Here is a 17,756-nt window from a genome sequence, read left to right as displayed (position 1 = left end):
CACAGTAGATATAAGTATACACAATAATACTAACAAAAGCAGCACAGGGAACGCTTTTAAAAAGTCATCCAATGTCTGAAGTCTGTGAACTAACTGCCTGGGCATTCATTCATTCATTCAAAAGCCTTATTCTGAAGCTGACATCCACACCACACGATTAAACTCGACCGCCCCCCCTCCCCCCGCCCCGTGCTTTCGGCCAGGTTAAGTTCTCATCTTAACAGAAGTACCAATAATCCTTCCAAAGCTATTGCTGTATATGGGAGAAAAGTTCAATTGCACCATTTCTTCCCATGTATTTCGAGTAGTCAAGGCTGGAGAGGAAGGGCTGTGCGGAGCGAGTGCGGGGTGGGGGGGGGGGCGGAGGGGCGGGCGGGTACGATGACTGGGGGATGTGACTCCACACTCTTGATTACAGAACGTCAAGCTTAACACTGTAAACGTTCTGCCTTCGAATAAGAAAGCGGGCGGTGTGAAATCGCTCCGGCCGTACATCTCGTACGTTACATCTTACCCGCCAGACAAACTTTCTCCGTCAGTCTGGGTAGATCAGCCGCGGAAACGCAGCCTGAAAGGGAATTGTAGGGTCCTCAGGCGGCATGAATTGCCTTGCCCAGTGTTGCCTTTGGAGTTACCTGAAGCATTCAAGCTATTGCACCCAGAGAGCAACCTTCTCGGTTCAATTCGGTCGTTTCCGTAGGGAATTGCGGCACGGGCACGTCCTGGGTGTGGCGATGCCAAGAGGGAGCTCAGATTCCCAGCTTTCCCGCTTCTGGCAAACCTTTCCAGCCCCAAAGCGGCGAGTAGCCGTCTATCCGGGATCCCGGGGACCGCTGGTGGACCCGACCCAGAGGCCAGGGCAAATTGGCGAGGCGCGGGGCTGCGCACAGTGTGCTAGTGCGCTGCTCCCCCATTCGTTCGCGGCTGGAGGCGGATCCCCTTCCCAGCACACAAGTCCTTATATGCACCGGTTGCACCAGTCCGCGTTACTCCAACCCCACAAATAGTTAATGGGGGAGGGAGGGGCATCACTTTTCCCCCCTGAATTTTTTTCAGCGCCGGAGTATTTGAACCCTTCCGAGAGTCACCCAGACACTATTCAAGGGCCATATTGCTGCAGTGCATGAATTGGACACACAAAAATGTGTGTGCCCCCAAAGCTCCTTTGCCCCTAAGATATGCGCTGCAAGGTTCAGAAGCAGCTCTCCAGATCCATCCAGATTAGCCGGTAAGCTTGAGGGCGGAAGGGTGCCCTCCCCTCCCCCATTCACGCTGGTGCAGAGGGACCGGGTCAGGAAGCGTGGCCTCTCCCTAGTCGGAGACCACGCCTCCTCCGCCTCTTTCCTCCCCCCTCCCCCTTTACTCCTCCCAGGAAGCGATGATAGACAGTTCTGTGTGGTTCTCCACCCCCAACCCCCAGCTGAGTGGAGGAGTTGATGTGTCTCATTATAACAGCCAATGCAGCCGCCATCCACGCACAAGCAAAGAAGCATGTCCCATTTAAATACACCCACGCAGCCCAAGCGCCCTTAGCTGATCGGGGCGCGCAGACCACAAGCACCGCGGCTCCTGGCTTGGAGGTCCCGGCAGGTTGGGCTCGCGGACCCAGCGGAACAAGGAGCGGAGGATCGCGATCCGGCGCTGTGGATAAGGGGTGGGCGGGGGAGGCTGGGCCCGGGGGCCTCTGGCGCTACACCCGCATGAGGACGCGAGTGAAATAGACCAAGGTGGAATTTCCAAGGGAGAAGCTTCGGGGTGGTTTTGGTCCCTTTCTCCCGCAAAGAAGTAGACATGGCGAGTGATTCCCCGGCTCGCAGCCTGGATGAAATCGATCTCTCGGCTCTGAGGGTGAGCAGAACATGTTTTTCGATTTGTTTCTCGTGGTTTAAGTCCGGGTTGGATGGGTTCGGTGCGTGGATGAGGCTGGGACTGGTGGGCAGAGGTGGGCGAATGCGATGCGGGGGGGAACCTGGATCCTCGTTTGGATTTGGGGGCTGCTGAGGTGCTTTCGGCTATGTCCCCACGGCAGGGGCTGTGCCGTACGTGTCCTCCTTTGGCTGTGGTCAAGAACCCCCTGGGAGCGCGTGGGGCTTATGCCAGTTTCATATCGGAGCGGTGTAAGCGCATTAAAATGAAAGGCTCGTGTGTGTGTGTGTGTGTGTGTACACAAGCCCCGGGCAGTCGTCTCCTGCCAAGGCGCGAGACCTGTCTCTTTCTGCAAAAAGAATAACAACAGCGTGAATAAAGGCACTGGCCCCCCACGTTTTTCAGCTACCTGCAAAATGACATTGTGAGCCAGGCGGTCCCCACGGAGCCGAACCTGCCTCTCCAAGAAGGCAGCTATTGCTATGCTGGTCTTGTAGATGGCAACTGCCTCCCCTTCCCCCTTTCCTGCCTTCCGCGCCCGGACTCCCTCTCAGCGCTGTCTCAAACACCAGTCTGCCCCCTCACCTTTATCTGTGGTTTAACTCAGCCCTGCCTGTGCTGACTTTGTGGCTGTAACGTTTCAGTTTTTATGGCTGAACTTCAGCAGGTGAAAGGGATGTATTCTCCGCTTTCCCCCAATCAGACCGGAACTCCCGGGATCGTGAGAGTGTGTGTGTGTGTGTGTGTGTTTCCCTGTGTCTGTGGCCAGCCCTTTGTAGAGCACTTCCCAACCCCCAGCCCCACTGAAAGTCTGCGTTTACCTTCTCGTGAATGGCCTCAGTCGCTGTTTCATTGTATTGACTAAGACATCACCCATATAGAATCCATTTTGCTGTTGTTTTGAGACCAGAATACCAGGAATTTGAGTGCAGCCTCGACGCCTCCCCACCCCCACCCCCCAATCCCACCACTGTCTGTCCTTCGCGGAAGCAGGCAGAGCTTTCTTGCCATTTTAATTAGATGCTGCCTGCCGGGAAGGGGGTGATGGGTGGGGGTGGCGACAGCAGCGGGGGTCTGAGAAGAATTGGACGCCAATTTAAAGACAGCTTCTTCCTCTCCTGAACCAAAAATAAAATAAAAAAAAAAAAAAACTGCATGTACGTGAAGCATGGAGGGTCGGTGATGCCAAATTGATGGTGGCTGTCAACCCAGGGACATGCAGGATGGGTGAGGCTTCGAAGTTCACACGCCCTCCTGAGGGAATACATTGTTAAATTGATGCTAAATCTTGGGGTTATAAACCTGCGTCTTCAGTACTTCTCCCGACATTGCCTCCTTCTCCACGGTTATGTTAAAGAGCTGCCTCGATGGTCCAAGTGTCACTTTTTCTTTAGTCTCATTAATCCTCTCACTACCCCCCCCCCCCTTTTAACTCTTCCTCCTCCTCTCCTTAATCCTTGAATCCAAGAGGTGAGGTTTCTGCGAGGCAGTCAAGGGGTTGAGGAGGAACAGAGATGCCATTTGTAACTGGCTTTTTTGATAGCTGGGCAGCAAAAGCTCATTCATGCGTTATTACAGTAAGCTGTCTATTTCCCTGGCACCGAAATGCCACATGCAGAACAGGGTGGGGGCTGGTAACAGGCTGGGTGATTTGGCCGCGTCTGTGGCTTCCTGCTTTACGGACTGTCATTTGCCCTACTTTGTGCGCTGGGAGTTGCTGCCAGCCAGTTAACCAGGTAAATGGATGGTCCAGACTTCCGGGCAGGGGAAAGTGGCAAAGGTCAGGGAAGGGATCTGGACAATGGGCAAGGCTGTGATCTCCCTGAACCGGCATCTCAACATTGCTCCTCTCATGAAAAGCGCCTGGATCTGATTTTAAGTTGGGCTTGGCCAGCGGGGTCCCTTGTCGTTTTTTTCCTGGGAAGGTTTTTCAGAGCTACTGAGCACAGAGCCTATGAGCAACTATGAGGGCTCACTCGCTGGCCTGGAGTGCGATTCACACATGGGAAACCAGCGCCTGAGATCTGTGTTTCGAAAAGATAACTTTGCAATTTCTGGATTCACTGAAATTGTTCTTTGTGGCTTGTGCTCGGTGCTCTGCCTCTATTTCTGCCTGCAAGAGGTGTGGAAAGAGGAGGAGCCAGGCCAGCCCAGGAGGCTGGGGAACTGCTGGCTGGAGGACTTAAATGCAGATGTGGAGACAGTTGGAGGGCTGGGGACCAGTCTCATGGTGGGTGATATGGGCATGGTAGGAGTGGGTCCAAAGGCCATATAAATGATCTCCACAAATTAGAGGGCAGGTCATCTGTCTCTGTCTTCTCCAGTTAGGAGAAATGAGCTCATCTAGAGGAGAGGTCTCATTTGTTCCTAAACTCTCAGTAAAGCCTGCCTTCTGAGAACCTTCTGGGAATGCCTGACCCCTGAAATGCAGCCAAGGTCAGTGGCTTCTAGGAGAATTTGCTGCAGCCCTACCAGTCCCTTGCTGTTTCGGTGGCTCTTTAATGTACACAATCAATGCTCTTTTTGTCAATGCTGCACTCAGTGCACTAAAAGCAGATCCTGTCTGGAGAGGTCTTTATCCTTCTTGTTTTGGGGGCTTATTGTTCTCAGTCAGTGATCCCAGACTGGACCCTGTCTAAATTTTCCCTAAATAGCAACAATGCATAATTTAAACCAGAGCAACTAGTGATAGCACTGATTATTTAAATTATGCAAGATTTGGATGGTTTTTAAAAGTAATATAAAACAGGATCTTTGGTTAGGAAAGAGATGATCTTAATCCAGTATTATTAGTCCTTATTTTTAGAGCTCTGGAGAGAAACTACATCTTAGGGGATGGGGCGGGGTGAGTGCATTGATTTAGAACTGGAAGAAAATCGTAGAACACTTAGCCACTCCTTTCATTTAATACTTGGGAAGCTGAAGCCCAGAGAAGTGAAGTCCATTGCCCAAGGTCACACAGCCCCTACCCCCTCACCTCTTGGGTGGTTTGAAGACGGTATTTGGTTTCCTGACTCCTCATTCAGTGTTCTTTACTCTCAGTCACACTGTCTGTGCTTGAATCAGAAATCAATAATACATTTTCTGTCTGAGCACAAAAAAAAAGGCAGAGAAGAATAATTGCACCAGGATCATGGAATTTTATATCTTGAGAATAAAGAAACTGCCTTATGCAGGTAAGCTCATAAAACACATACCATGGAGCTTTAAGGTGCCTTTGGAATTCATCTCGTTCAGCCCTCCTTCAATTCCTTGTCTGCAGGCAAATGGCTGTCTAAATTGTCTAGGATAGGTGTTGGTCCTGTGTGATAGCCTCTCTCCATAACCCATCTCCATCTATCTGAACATGTCTGAAAGGTCATCTAGACATGTACACTGTTCAGATGTGTCTGCATGTAAGGTTTATAGCTTCCAGTATGCTTTGTAGAATCTGTGTGGTGCCTATATATAGTATTATGGATGTAAACTATCCATGTGGCTATATGAGAGTGTGTCTACATGTAGGCTACAGAAAACAACCTACTCATTCAAACCCAGGGCTTGAGTTCAAGGCATCACAGTATTGACAGAAATGAAATTTGCTGCCAGTATGCTTTATTACACATGAAGTGAGATCAGCCCAGAAAGCTTTTTGGAGATTAGCATATATCTGAATCTGACCACTTTGGCTGTCCCTAGCTTGGCCCAAAGAGTAAGACATTTAAGGCCAAGACTGGTCGCCGCTGACTTCATACTCTTGTTTCTGCCAGGACTCACACTCATTTTTCTTTTTGAACAGATTTGGATGACCTCTGCTTGTCTTTTCCCTGACTCCTCACTCCCTTCTTGGGGCCTAGCTATTTCTTTCTCCATCAAAACCTATTCTTAAGGGTGGGGAGAGGTAGGAAAGGGTAAAGGAGAGGATAAATGGTGATGAAGGAGATTTGACTTGGGGTAGTGAACACACAATACAATATATAGATAATGTATTATAGGATTATATACCTGAAACCCATTTAATTTTATTAACAAATGTTACCCCAATAAGTACAACAAAAATTTTAAAAAACACAACTAGATTTAAGAATTGACCACATCTGGAAGGCTTGTATGCATCCTTCCCACTATACTTTTCATGCCTGTGTTATAAATGGTATGTAGTTTTCTTTTGGCCTCATCACTAAACTGATAGGCCAGAAGCTTGGTCTTGCTCGACTTTGAGTCCATAGTTCCAGTTAGTTGAATAAATGAATAAATGCATGAATGAGTGAGTGAGTGAATGCAGTGGACTGAGCACCAAGTTCTATGTCCATGTGTTAATAGTTTTGGAAATGATCCCAACTGCTTGCCTTCTCATACACTGGTTTTTTGTTGTTGTTTTTTTAAATATTTTATTTATTTATTTTTAGAGAGCGGGAAAGGGAAGGAGAAAGAGAGGGAAACATCAATGTGTGGTTGCCTCTCATGAGACCCACACTGGGAACCTGGCCCGCAACCCAGGCATGTGCCCTGACTGGGAATCGAACTGGTGACCCTTTGTTTCACATGCCCGCACTCAACTCACTGAGCTACACCAGCCAGGGCCTTATACACTGGTTTTAAAAATCAAATTATTGATTTTTAATCAATAATTAAAAACCCTTGGCTGGTGTGGCTCAGTGGACTGAGTGCTGGCCTGCGAACCAAAGAGTTGCCAATTTGATTCCCAGTCAGGGCACATGCCTGGGTTGTGGGGCAGGTCCCCAGAGGGGGCGTGCGAGAGGCAACCAAAAATTGATGTTTCTCTCCCTCTCTCCTTCCCTTCCCCTCTCTCTGAAAATAAATAAATAAAATCTTAAAAAATTCAAATTATTTATAGTGATGCTTTGAAAACTATAAAGCACTATACCAGTATGCTAGGCCATGATTAAATAGAATTTTATGGGAAACTTGATTCCATCAACATTTGATCCCAATGATTATACTTAATTGAAAATGATCCTGAGAAAAATGTCCTACATCTCTTTAATAGTATTTTTTCCTTTTTATATTTTGGTATGCCCTGATACGTTTCTCTGGTGTCCTGGGTTAACCTTTGCCCTATAATCAGCTTTTATTACATGTGAGGTGAGCTGAGCCCGGAAGGTTTCTGGAGATCAGCACATTTCTAACCCAGTATCAAGTAGCAGCATTATGCATTAAATAAAACCTTTCAAACTTCTTTTCTAAAAATGACTTTTTGTCCTCTTTATGGATTGACCATTATTCAACCAAAATTAGATTAATTATGCCTGTGCCTTTTTAAAGTTTGTGTTTGGAGGGGTCAGTGTGGAAGGGTGGGCATCTAAAAGGGACACTGCTAGTCCAGTGTTTAAAAGCTTAAAACATGCTGGTCAGAGGTCTTGTAGGGCTTAAAGAAATCTTGAATTATTATTAATTCATTACCTATGGTAATTTAAATTTAATCTTAAATAAGAGGTTAGTAATTGTTGCAGGAATAGATCACAGTATCTTAAAATGAAATTAGCAGTTTTAAAACTGGATATATTTGTCATATTTTAGAGCTATTAAACAGGTGTTTTCTTTGCCTTGACATTGCCTCATAATAAAGTAGGGTGTAGTGGTAGTTATCAGAACATCAGAGAAATCTGCATAATCACTTTCAATATTCATTACTAACTGGAGTTATCTTAGTACAAAAGCTAATATAAGTCATGGTTTGCTGTTTGCATTAATTATCTACGTAGGAGGTCATGGAATATTTTGTTGATGAGAGAATATGCAGTGCGTTTCCTTCATGGAAATATCACATTTCTCCCCTTATCTGTAAGGCCCTTTGAAATCTTATAATTTTGAGTCTTGCTGGTTGTCCCTTTCTTCCTTCTGCGTCTCTGCCCTGCAATTAATCTTCTGTGCCCGTCTTGTTAAATGCCTTTCCTTCTTTCAGTGATAGTGGTTCTAAAGTCCATCCAGCTTTGAGCCACTGTGATTGAATCATGGCTGCCATGCCCAGCTGGGCACAACCCATCTCTGAGTCTGTGCTTCTGATAGACTTCGGGATAATTTGTGCCTAAAAGATGCTTTTATGTCAAATCGCTTCTTCTGTTTCTGTGGGGGAAGTCACTCTCTGAGAACAGGGCCTGAACTAGCAGTGTGCTGAGAATTCCAAGAAAATCTGGGTGATATTTTTTGAATGAAATGTTATTCTGCACATATAAATATAAGGTTTCTAGTGGAGAGAGAGGGAAGACTTAAATAGAAAACGTTGGATGAATTCCGCTTGTAATTTCACTCTGGTTGGAAGCTTATTTCCCTCTAGAGAAAGATGATTCTCTACTCACTTTTTACTTGCCCAGACTGTCTCCATTTGTCTCAAGGGAGTGCCTTGAAATTCTCAAAACACATTTTATTCCACCACAATCTTAAAAATCCTTTTTTAATAGCTATTGTCTCCATTCCTCCCCACCACGGCTGCAGTTACTGTCATGACAAGACTTGGCTCCTCTGTTTCTGCTGGCAGCCTTCTCCTGACTGGTGTCCCATGGACACTACAGTATGGTGGTCTTCCTGAAACACTGTTCAGCACAAGGTCACGGCCAGCGCTGATCCATCCAGCTTGGCCACCCAGCACAGGCTGCAGTTGTAATGACCATCCCTTCACTCCGCCACAGGGAGCAGCTTCCTTCTCCCCACGGATGCTCTTTAGGGGGGTGCCCTACCTTATTCTCCTTTTCTGTACCTACTACCCTAACACTAAATGTTCATCTGCTGCCTTTCCAAAATGTTGCCCCTGACTTCCCTCAGGTCGAAGCTATCACCTCCTCTTGTAAACTCTCTCAGAACTGACCTCCCAACTTTTTTAGAACATTCCAAACTTTCTCTCTTGCATTATATTCACTGCGAGACAGTAGACTTCATGAAAGCAATGCATATATTTGATTTTCTTAGGAAACCCCACCAGCATGACCTCTTGGGCTGCAGAGTCCAGAAAATACAGATTGTGAATGGGAGCAAAGACTGCTGAACTGTTAAAATTTTGTTTAATTTAAAAAAAAAAAGCTTTTTCTGGTTCTCATTATGACAGCAACACATGATCATTGCAGAAAATATGGAAAATGGTGAAAAATCAAAAAGAATCTGTGATTTCCAGTGATTACCAAGTATACATTTTATAGATAGCTTAGTGATTTTTTCCTATGCATAGCCAAATATATAAATTTAAAATTAAGATTATGTCATATATAGTACCTGCAATCTGTTTTTTCAAGTTAATAATCAGACTCTTTGCATGGATTAATTTTTATGACAAAATTTTAAAAAACTTTTTATTATGGGAAATTTTAAACTTATGGAAAAGTAGAAAAGATATTAGAGTGCTCAAACTTTGCTAATGGGAATATAAAATCATATAGCCACTTTGAAAAACCGGTTGGCAGTTCCTCAAGATGTTAAATAGAGAGTTGCCAGGTTACCCAGCAATTTCACTGCTGGGTATATACTCAGGAGGATTGAAAACATACCTACTCAAAAACTTGTACACAAGTGTTTATGGTAGCATTATTTATAATGGCCACGGAATGGAAATAGTTCAAATATCCATCGGTTGAACGAATGGATGAAATGGAGTACATGAATATGATGGAATATTATTGGCAGTAGAAGGAAGTGCTGATACATCTGTAACATGGATGAACCGTACACTTAGTGAAGGAAGCCAGACACAAAACACCACGTATTATATGATTCCATTTATATGAAAAGTCCAGAACAGGCAAATCCATTGAGACGGAAAGTAGATTAGTAGTTGCTGGAACAAGAGAGGAGGAGTGGGAAGTGACTGCTAGTGTCCTAAAATTAGTTAATGGTGATGGTTGTTCAACTCTGTGAATATACTAAAAATTACTGGTACTCTTCAAAAGGGTGGATTTTATGGAATGTGAATTAAATCTAAATAGAACTGTTACTTAAAAAGTAGACAAAATAGTATAATAAGCCCCCCCAACTTAACAGTTGTCCACTTGTGCCCAATCTTGTAGCTACAGCCCCACTCGCTTACTCCCCCATATTATTGATATTTCAAAACCGCATATTATTTGATTTGTAAATATTTCAGTGTGCATCTCTAAAAGATAAACAGTCAAACTATGTAACCACAACACTATTATCATGCCTAAAAAATTAGTATGTAATTTTAAATTTCTTTAAATAGTCTGTCAGTGTTCAAATTTCTAATCATGTTTTTAGTGAATGCTTAGCACTTTATTGAGGGTATATATTTAATCACTTTCTATTGATGAAGCTTTTGGTTATTTTCAACTTTTCAAATCTCATAAGTAGTGCTTTGATAAGCATCCTTATGCACAAGTCTTTGTATATATCTGTTTCCTTAGAATAACTTCTTAGAAGTGCTGTTTACAATGAAAGCGTATAAATGATCTCTACAAGACTATACTTTCAGGGATCATTTCTATAGTTCGCTACAAAGGATCTCTACAAGTCTTGACATTGGCACATTACCTCCCAATTTTCTGTGAGGTAGGTATATATCATTTTCAGATGAATACCTGAGGCCTAGAAGAATCAATTAATTGCCTCAAGGTCATAGACTAACTAAATGGCCAGGCTTTGACTGACTTCCTCCAAAGCCATCGCCCAAAGTGACTCACACAGTTCTTTGATTTACAGACCATGCCAAACATCAGAATTATCTGATGTATTCTTTCCCGGGGGTTTACAGATTTCCCAGAAGCATTGTGTTTGGGGCACAAGATGTCTTTGATGAGCATAGTGGTGTTTTTAAGAGTTATTTCTAAGGTATTTCTTTCTTGCAATTTTGTTTTTTTTTTCAATATCCAGGTCAGCTTAGAATATATTCATTGTTTTTTCTATTGCCTAAAAACCTAAAAAAAACATAAAATGCAGACCATTTTGGTATTAGCAGTGATTTCCTTGTACATTGTGTATATGGGATATTTACATTTAATCTTTCATTCTCTTTGGAGAGATCCAGCAACTGCATATGGAAGATGTGGAATCAGGCTCAAAAATTTCCATTGTTTTAAGGATTGGAGACCACTGCATTTGTGACTATCGGAGAAGATGGGTGGGGGAGCGGGGGAGCCAGAAGACATGCTGAAGCAAGGGCCATTCTCAAGCCTTTGGCTGTCTTGAGTTACACTTTTTTTTTTAAAGGTGGATATAGACATTTTAAAGGTACAGTGGAGAAAATGGAAGGTAGAGCTGGCAATCAAAAGAGTAGAATCCTGTGTTTTGAACCATCATCTACTTTCCACTTTGTTTATAAGTAAGAAACTATGAAAATCAACACAACTTCATGGTTGTCAGTCTGGTGAAGGTCAATTGCCTTAATTTACTAGACTTTATAACCTAACCCTTCATTTAAAATGCCTATAAATTATTTATGCCTAGGGTAAAAACCCAGAGCTTCACATGGACATGGTTCCATCATTTCTACTTCTAGGTTTTTTTTTAAAGCTGCGTAATCAAATTATAGCAGTGTGGTGGGTGAAATAAGTGGTAAGCAGTAATTGCAAACTATTTAAATAATAATAATAATATTTAGCATTTATAGAGCACTTTATATCTTCAAAGTACTTGCAAACATTATCTAATTAAATATCCTCCCTGATTATAAACTGGATATAAATGCACTTAATTCTAGAACAAGGTCATGAGAAAACTATGCATTTGACAGTTAATGCCAGCTATGCTTTAAAGGATTTTAAAGGTTTATCCAATGTTGGGAGAGTTAGAGTTTGGAATTCCATAGGTATATCCAATGATGGGAGACGTAGAGTTTGGAATTCCATTGTATTGTTTTTATGTATCCTTTTGTTCACCTTATTAATACCGCTACTTGATTTCTGGTCCAGAACGACTGAGTGCTGATCACTGCCCTGGTCCTTACAGATAATAAAACGTAGACAACATAAATAAGCTTTAAAAGGCTCTCTCACTACATTTTGTCCTCTGGCCTCAGATGAAACTCTCATTAGTAAGTGAAATGAAGTGGGGTAGAGCAAGAAAGAATGGCTATGCATTGTGGTTTAGTAATTTCTATCTGAGAAAAATAGATTAAACTGCACAGTAGGATACATCATAAAGAAATGCTTTGGAGAAATAAAATGTCCTTAGTTTAACTGTACTAATGACTTCTTGCTGTTTTGGACATGTGTCTGTGTATTGTCTCCTTGCACGTATATCCTGTGTTGGCAATTTCCATAGTGTTTTGGAGCAGGACTTATGAGGCTTACCCAGTTGGTAATGTAGGATTCTGCTACTGATTGGTTCTCTGTGAGTGTTATCCTGTGCATTGTGATTTTCTAAGAGCTGGTGGACAGGTTAACTGCCTAGAGGAACTCAAAGTGAGATCTTCAGATCAGCAGCTTCATTCACGATCATCTCTTAGGTCCTGCCTCTCCCTCTTACCTCCTGAATTAGGAACTCTGGAGATGGGGCCCAGTAACCTGTGTTTGAAGAGGCCTTCCAGGTAATGCTGCTATGATTTAGAGTTTCAGAATCCCAGGCTTAAATGTTTAAAAGAGTTTTCTTTCTTCTTGTTTTCATGCTGGTTCATTTGTTCATTCAACAAACATTTATTGAGCATCTGCTGCATGCCTAGTGTTGTGCTCGATGCTAAGGATGTAGTAATGGACATACACACACTGTCCTCATGGATCTTAGTGCCTAGTGGATGAGAGAAACACATATTAAAGAAATAAGTGTAAAAATGATTTACTAAATGTAGGTTGCTTTGGAAACACATAGAACATAGCCATAGAAATTTGGTAGTGCTTGAAAATGTTGCAGGATAGGAAATAGTGATTTATGTGAGGTAACTGCAACTTTTTCATAAGGGGTATGGCTTTAAATTGTGGAAGGCACATACTTATAGGAATATGGAATTTAAAATTTTACACTAATATTATATGCATTTGAATTGTTTGTAAGAAAGGGTATACCTGAAAAGGAAAAGTCTACAGCTTCCGAGGGATAATCCTGAACTGTTTGCATTGCCAATTAAAATTAGCAAATTTGTTAGGGGGGCAGAAAACCCCCCACTTCCATGATCAAGAAGTTGTAGCACTTTGGTGTTAATTTCCTGTTTCTCCCTATGGGCGGGGAGGGATTCAGCTTAGAGCCCCAGGAGGTGCTGACATTTGCCTAGAAGCTTTCAGCTCTACTTTTGTTTGAAGCCTGAAATCTTTGGGTTGTTTGTTTTTTGAGACTTGGAAAATGGAATAGACATTTGCAATCTAGACAGCAGGTTAAAGGATTTTCTTACTGAGCAATCTCACAACCTTTCCCTATAACAACAATCCATACACATCTCTAACCTAGCCACGAAGATGTCGCATGTCAATATTTGACCTACAGTTCTGAGATGAATGCTGCTTATGCACGTCTTTTTATTTGGGAGAAGGTTGATGGTGATTATGGTTGTTAAGGCAACTTTGTACACAACTTGGTAATGAGCATCCATCAAACTTATTTCATACTCACTGCCAGAGAAGACGCTTTTGAAAAACTGAGTTCAAAGACTCATCTTGGAAGACCTATTTTAAAGGGAAAATTGGTGATTAAATAATCGTCATTAGACTGGTTATAAAAATGTCTGGCTAAAGGTGATTCATTTTTTTGCAGTATTGACAATTAGGGGACAGATCCAACTTTCTTGGAAGAGGTGTTGCTATTAGTAAAGTAGCAGGGAATGGTGCAAGCATTTTCATCAGAATTGTTAATTATTCTCTAGTTGGGGCAGTGGATTAATTACATTGTCCAGAAAGTTCTATCTGGGACAGTGATTTTAGTGGTGGGATCTTAGACTCTGAGGCAACCTCGGATTCAAAATGGCTTCTGTGCAGCCATCTGCATAACTGAAAGGGTTTTTGAGTTTGGGAGTTCTGGGGTTTTCCAGCTCAACCTCTCAGACTGGCACAGAGGCCAGAGACTCTGGGTAGCGGTGCAACCATGGATCTGGTGCTGGTGACCTACTCTTGGAATGGTTGATAAAGTCAAAGGCAAGTAAGTGTTAGTTGTTCCTGAAAGGCCACCCTGTCTTCTGTTTTCTTAAACTGGTAGGCCCTAGCACCAATCAGAAAGAACTCAGTTTTCTTTCCATGCAAACAAACAAACAAAAGAAGTACCGTGCCCTTCCGGAGCTTAATCCCCAGATGCTGCTCTGGGAAGGAACATTGCGCACACTGTTTGATCTGAACAATGTGTATGTTCTCTCTGTGAGTATTTTAAAGTCATAACTTGCGCTGGCATTGTAGTCATCATTTCTTGAATATCAACAGTTTTTATTTTTGGAGGAGAACAGATGTAAAAGTGTGAAATACAGAAGTCTGCGGATTTTGGTGGGGTAGGGTAAGGGGAGAAGGAACAGTATTTCTTTAAAATCATGGGAACACAATCTTAGTTACTCCTTTGTTTTCCTTGAGTGACTGAGAATTAACAGGGGAAATCTCTTGGCACCTGCCCAGCTGGGTACCTAAACCTCCACTTAACTGATTGCACCAGAAAAAAAGTGCTAGCGGATGATTAGCATAGGTCCTCTCAGATCCCTGTTGCTAGCAACCGAAAGGGTTCCTGCCAAGGAGGAAGCCTCTTTGTGAAGAGAGGAGATTGTATACATTCCGTGACACAGGTAGGGTACTTAAAGGAAGATGTGAGAGACAGACATACAGGCTCCCGAAAGGGGGTTTGTTTTCCAGGTTGGAAGAATGTGAGCGAGTGGAAGGGGTTGGGAAATTTGGTGTTCCTCCATGGTCAGTTCTCTTGCCAGTTCCCCTGGTGCGCATCCTCTCCTTTATTTTGTGTGTGTCTTTGTAAAAGGGACCTGGGGTTTTCAAAGCAGCCAGGACATTCCTGTGACTGTTCTCTGTCCCCTTGATTACAGGTCTGTTTCTTTTCTTTTCTGAAAGCAGGGTCTCTGCTTTGTCGCTCATCACCTGGCACAATACGAGTTGCTTCAGATTATAAGAAATACTTCCCCATCTTTCTTTCCTGGTTTCTGGCTGTGGTTGCTGCTGGTTTGCAGGATTCACAGTTAGGATTTTGTCTCCATGGACACTCTGTTTAGTGTTCGAGGTATAGTCCCATTTGTTGAGCTTGATTCCTTGATAACTCTCCTTTGACAAATATTTCAGCTGAATTTTCTGTGACCATTTAATCCACAAGTTTGGTTGGCATTGCATTTTGATGCTAAATGATTTTAAACATGTTTCAAATAAACATCTCTGATAAGTTCTCTTCTAAATTCCAGGGACTTTTGGAATGCGAATATATTATGAGGGTCTATGCACTCCATAGTTCACACACCTGGTGGTTAAAGCTTTGTCTAGGCTACCCTTAATGTCATGAGAAATGTGAATCTGGATCTAAAAATGTACCTGAGAATGTAGATAAACTGGAACTTCCATACATTGCTGGTAGGAATGTAAAGTGGTTAAACCACTTTGGAGAGCAGTATGGCTATTTCTGAAAAACTTAAGCATAAATTTACAATAATGACCCTGTAATTCCGCTTCTGAATATTACCTAAGAAAAATAAAGACATATGTCCAAGCAAAAACTTGTGTACAGCAGCATTATTCATGGCAGCCAAAAAGTGGAAACAACCCACATGTCTATCAACTAATGAGCAGGGAAGCAAGGTGTGGGGGACACAGTGAACACAGTTCGGCAACAAGAAGACATGAAGAGCATGCGACTACATGGATGTCACACTGAGTGAAAGAAACAGACACAAAAGATTCCATTTATATAAAATGTCCAGAAAAGGCCAATCTGTAAAGACAGAAAGTAGATTAGTGGTTGGCTAGGGCTGGAGATGAAAACGGAGTGATTACAATTGGGCAAATGGATATATTTTTTTAAATTTAATTATTTATTTTTAGGGAGAGAGGCAGGAAGGGAGAAAGTAAGGGAGGGAAACATTCATGTGCAAGAGAAACATTGACCCATCGTTTCTCACAACCCCCCACCCCTGCCCCCAGCCGGGGATCTGGCCCGCAACCCAGGCATGCGCACTGACTGGGAATCACACTAGTGACCTTTCAGTTTGCGGGACAACGCCCAACCCACTGAGCCACACTAGTCAGGGTGCACGTGGATCTTTTGCAGTTATAGAGTATATTCTAAAATTGGATAGTGGTAACATGAGTGAATTTTATGGTATGTAAATTATACCTCAATAAGGCTGTTAAAATGTAATATGCCGGAGACATTGCTTCATAGCTGGACCAGCTCCATACACTCGGCGGGCAAATTCCTCAGGCAGGTTACACTGGTATTTCTGGGAAGGCTGCCTCTTCAACACCTTGAGGGGAGGGCCATCTGGTCCTGTCTTCTGCTATCTACTTAACCTTCCCGTCATCTCTTATTCTGAAGTGCTTCCCATGTTTTATAAATGCAATTGTAATAATTTCCTTCAAGATAAGGTGGCCCAGATAACTTATCTCCCCTCCCAGAGAAAGGAGGACTTTGAAACGGGTCTAGACCATCTTTACTGAACTACTTTTAGTTCTGTGTTTCACGCTGTCACTCACCTTTGCTGCTGGGCCTGCTGTTCCCGGAGCCTAGATGGCTCCTCCAGTTTCTGTTGTGAACAGATAATTTGTCTCCCTACCTCTTGCCTCCAGAGGAGACTGCAGTTTCCACAAAGGCAGAATGTATGTTTTATTTACCCTCATATCTAATAATTAATGAAATGGGTGATTGCTCATGACTTACAACATGAGGCTAAACTTCATTTCACAAGGTCTCCTGTGAGCACACCATTGCCTATTTCTTTAATAGTATCGGCAGTCACCAAGCCACCCCCTCGCTACGCAGGAACCCAGTGCTTTTCTAATTGTAATGCATTGTCCAGCGAGTTTACAGGGTTGCTTTTGGAAAAAGTCGATTAGAACAGAGTAGAAAGATGTTACTGTGCATGTATTACACATGTGTGTGTATTAGGTCACAGTGGAGAATTGTACTGTGGGTACACATTTCTTACAGGGTATGAGACTGAAAGCTTGAAGTTTACTGCTCTCACTTAGTCCATGGGGCTGCATGAGACTCAACTAGAGGGATTTTAACTTGCAAATTCCTGTTCAGTCATTAAGCCTGGGGCCCATGAATCTGAATCTTGTGCCCTTCATATAACTTGAATGCATGTGATCTGCATTTTAAGAAACTATAACAAACTGCAGTGGCTGACATCCACCTAGGTGATTTAGGTCTCTTGCTCACTTAAAAAACACTCCCTTGCCCTGGCTGGTGTAGCTCAGTGAATTGAGCACGGGCTGCGAACCAAAGCATCACAGGTTCGGTTCCCAGTCAGGGCACATGCCTGGGTTGCAGGCCATGACCCCCAGCAACCGCACATTGATGTTTCTCTCTCTCTTTCTCCCTCTCTTCCCTCTCTAAAAATGAATAAATAAAATCTAAAAAAAAACCCACTCCCTAAGAGCTTGGGAGTAATGCCGGGGCCCTGGACACAGTGGTGAACCTGAGATATTGTCCAGCTACAAGACAAATAGTGCATGCTACTGCTTTTTCTGCTTGGGACTCCCCACCCCCATCTTTGCTCCACTAACTCTGTGAGGACCAGCTATTCAGCTTTCAAATTTAACTCAGAAGAATCAGATGTGTCTTCTGCTGCTTTTTATAAAGGTCAATGACATTTGGTATCTGTATAGAAATTCGGGGAAGACAAGATGCCTAAAGGATGTGACCACTTGAGAAAGGGCGTCTCCAACTTTGTGGGAGAGGGGCTAAGCTCTAGGGGTGACAGTGCAGGATGGCAGAGGTCGGTTGTCAAGGAGAAATGAGTTCCTGGAAATTGCAGGAGCCGTCATGGCCACCTGAACACCCTCTGGGAAACGGGGGGAAGGGAAGACTTGGGAACTTTGCAGAAGTAG

At 43.3% G+C, this 17,756-nt stretch overlaps 1 protein-coding gene across 5 annotated transcripts in view; it reads left to right on the top strand.

Annotated features, from left to right (window-relative positions):
• The first annotated feature begins 1,377 nt into the window (after positions 1 to 1,377).
• Positions 1,378 to 17,756, top strand: part of TNIK (TRAF2 and NCK interacting kinase) — a 349,252-nt gene continuing 332,873 nt past the window's right edge. For 2 of the 5 annotated variants that reach the window (XM_036017691.1, XM_028505308.2), the window contains exon 1: positions 1,378 to 1,848. In XM_036017691.1, coding sequence (XP_035873584.1) covers positions 1,792 to 1,848 — 57 coding nt within the window. In that variant the 5' untranslated portion in view covers positions 1,378 to 1,791. The remainder of the gene's footprint in view (positions 1,849 to 17,756) is intronic. The other 3 variants (XM_036017690.1, XM_028505309.2, XM_028505310.2) reach the window with 2 other exon arrangements.

This window comes from Phyllostomus discolor, chromosome 2 (assembly GCF_004126475.2).
Source record: "Phyllostomus discolor isolate MPI-MPIP mPhyDis1 chromosome 2, mPhyDis1.pri.v3, whole genome shotgun sequence".
Taxonomy (NCBI): Eukaryota; Metazoa; Chordata; class Mammalia; order Chiroptera; family Phyllostomidae; genus Phyllostomus; species Phyllostomus discolor.
Note: the sequence above shows the minus strand (reverse complement) of the source record. Positions and strands in the feature narration are given on the sequence as shown.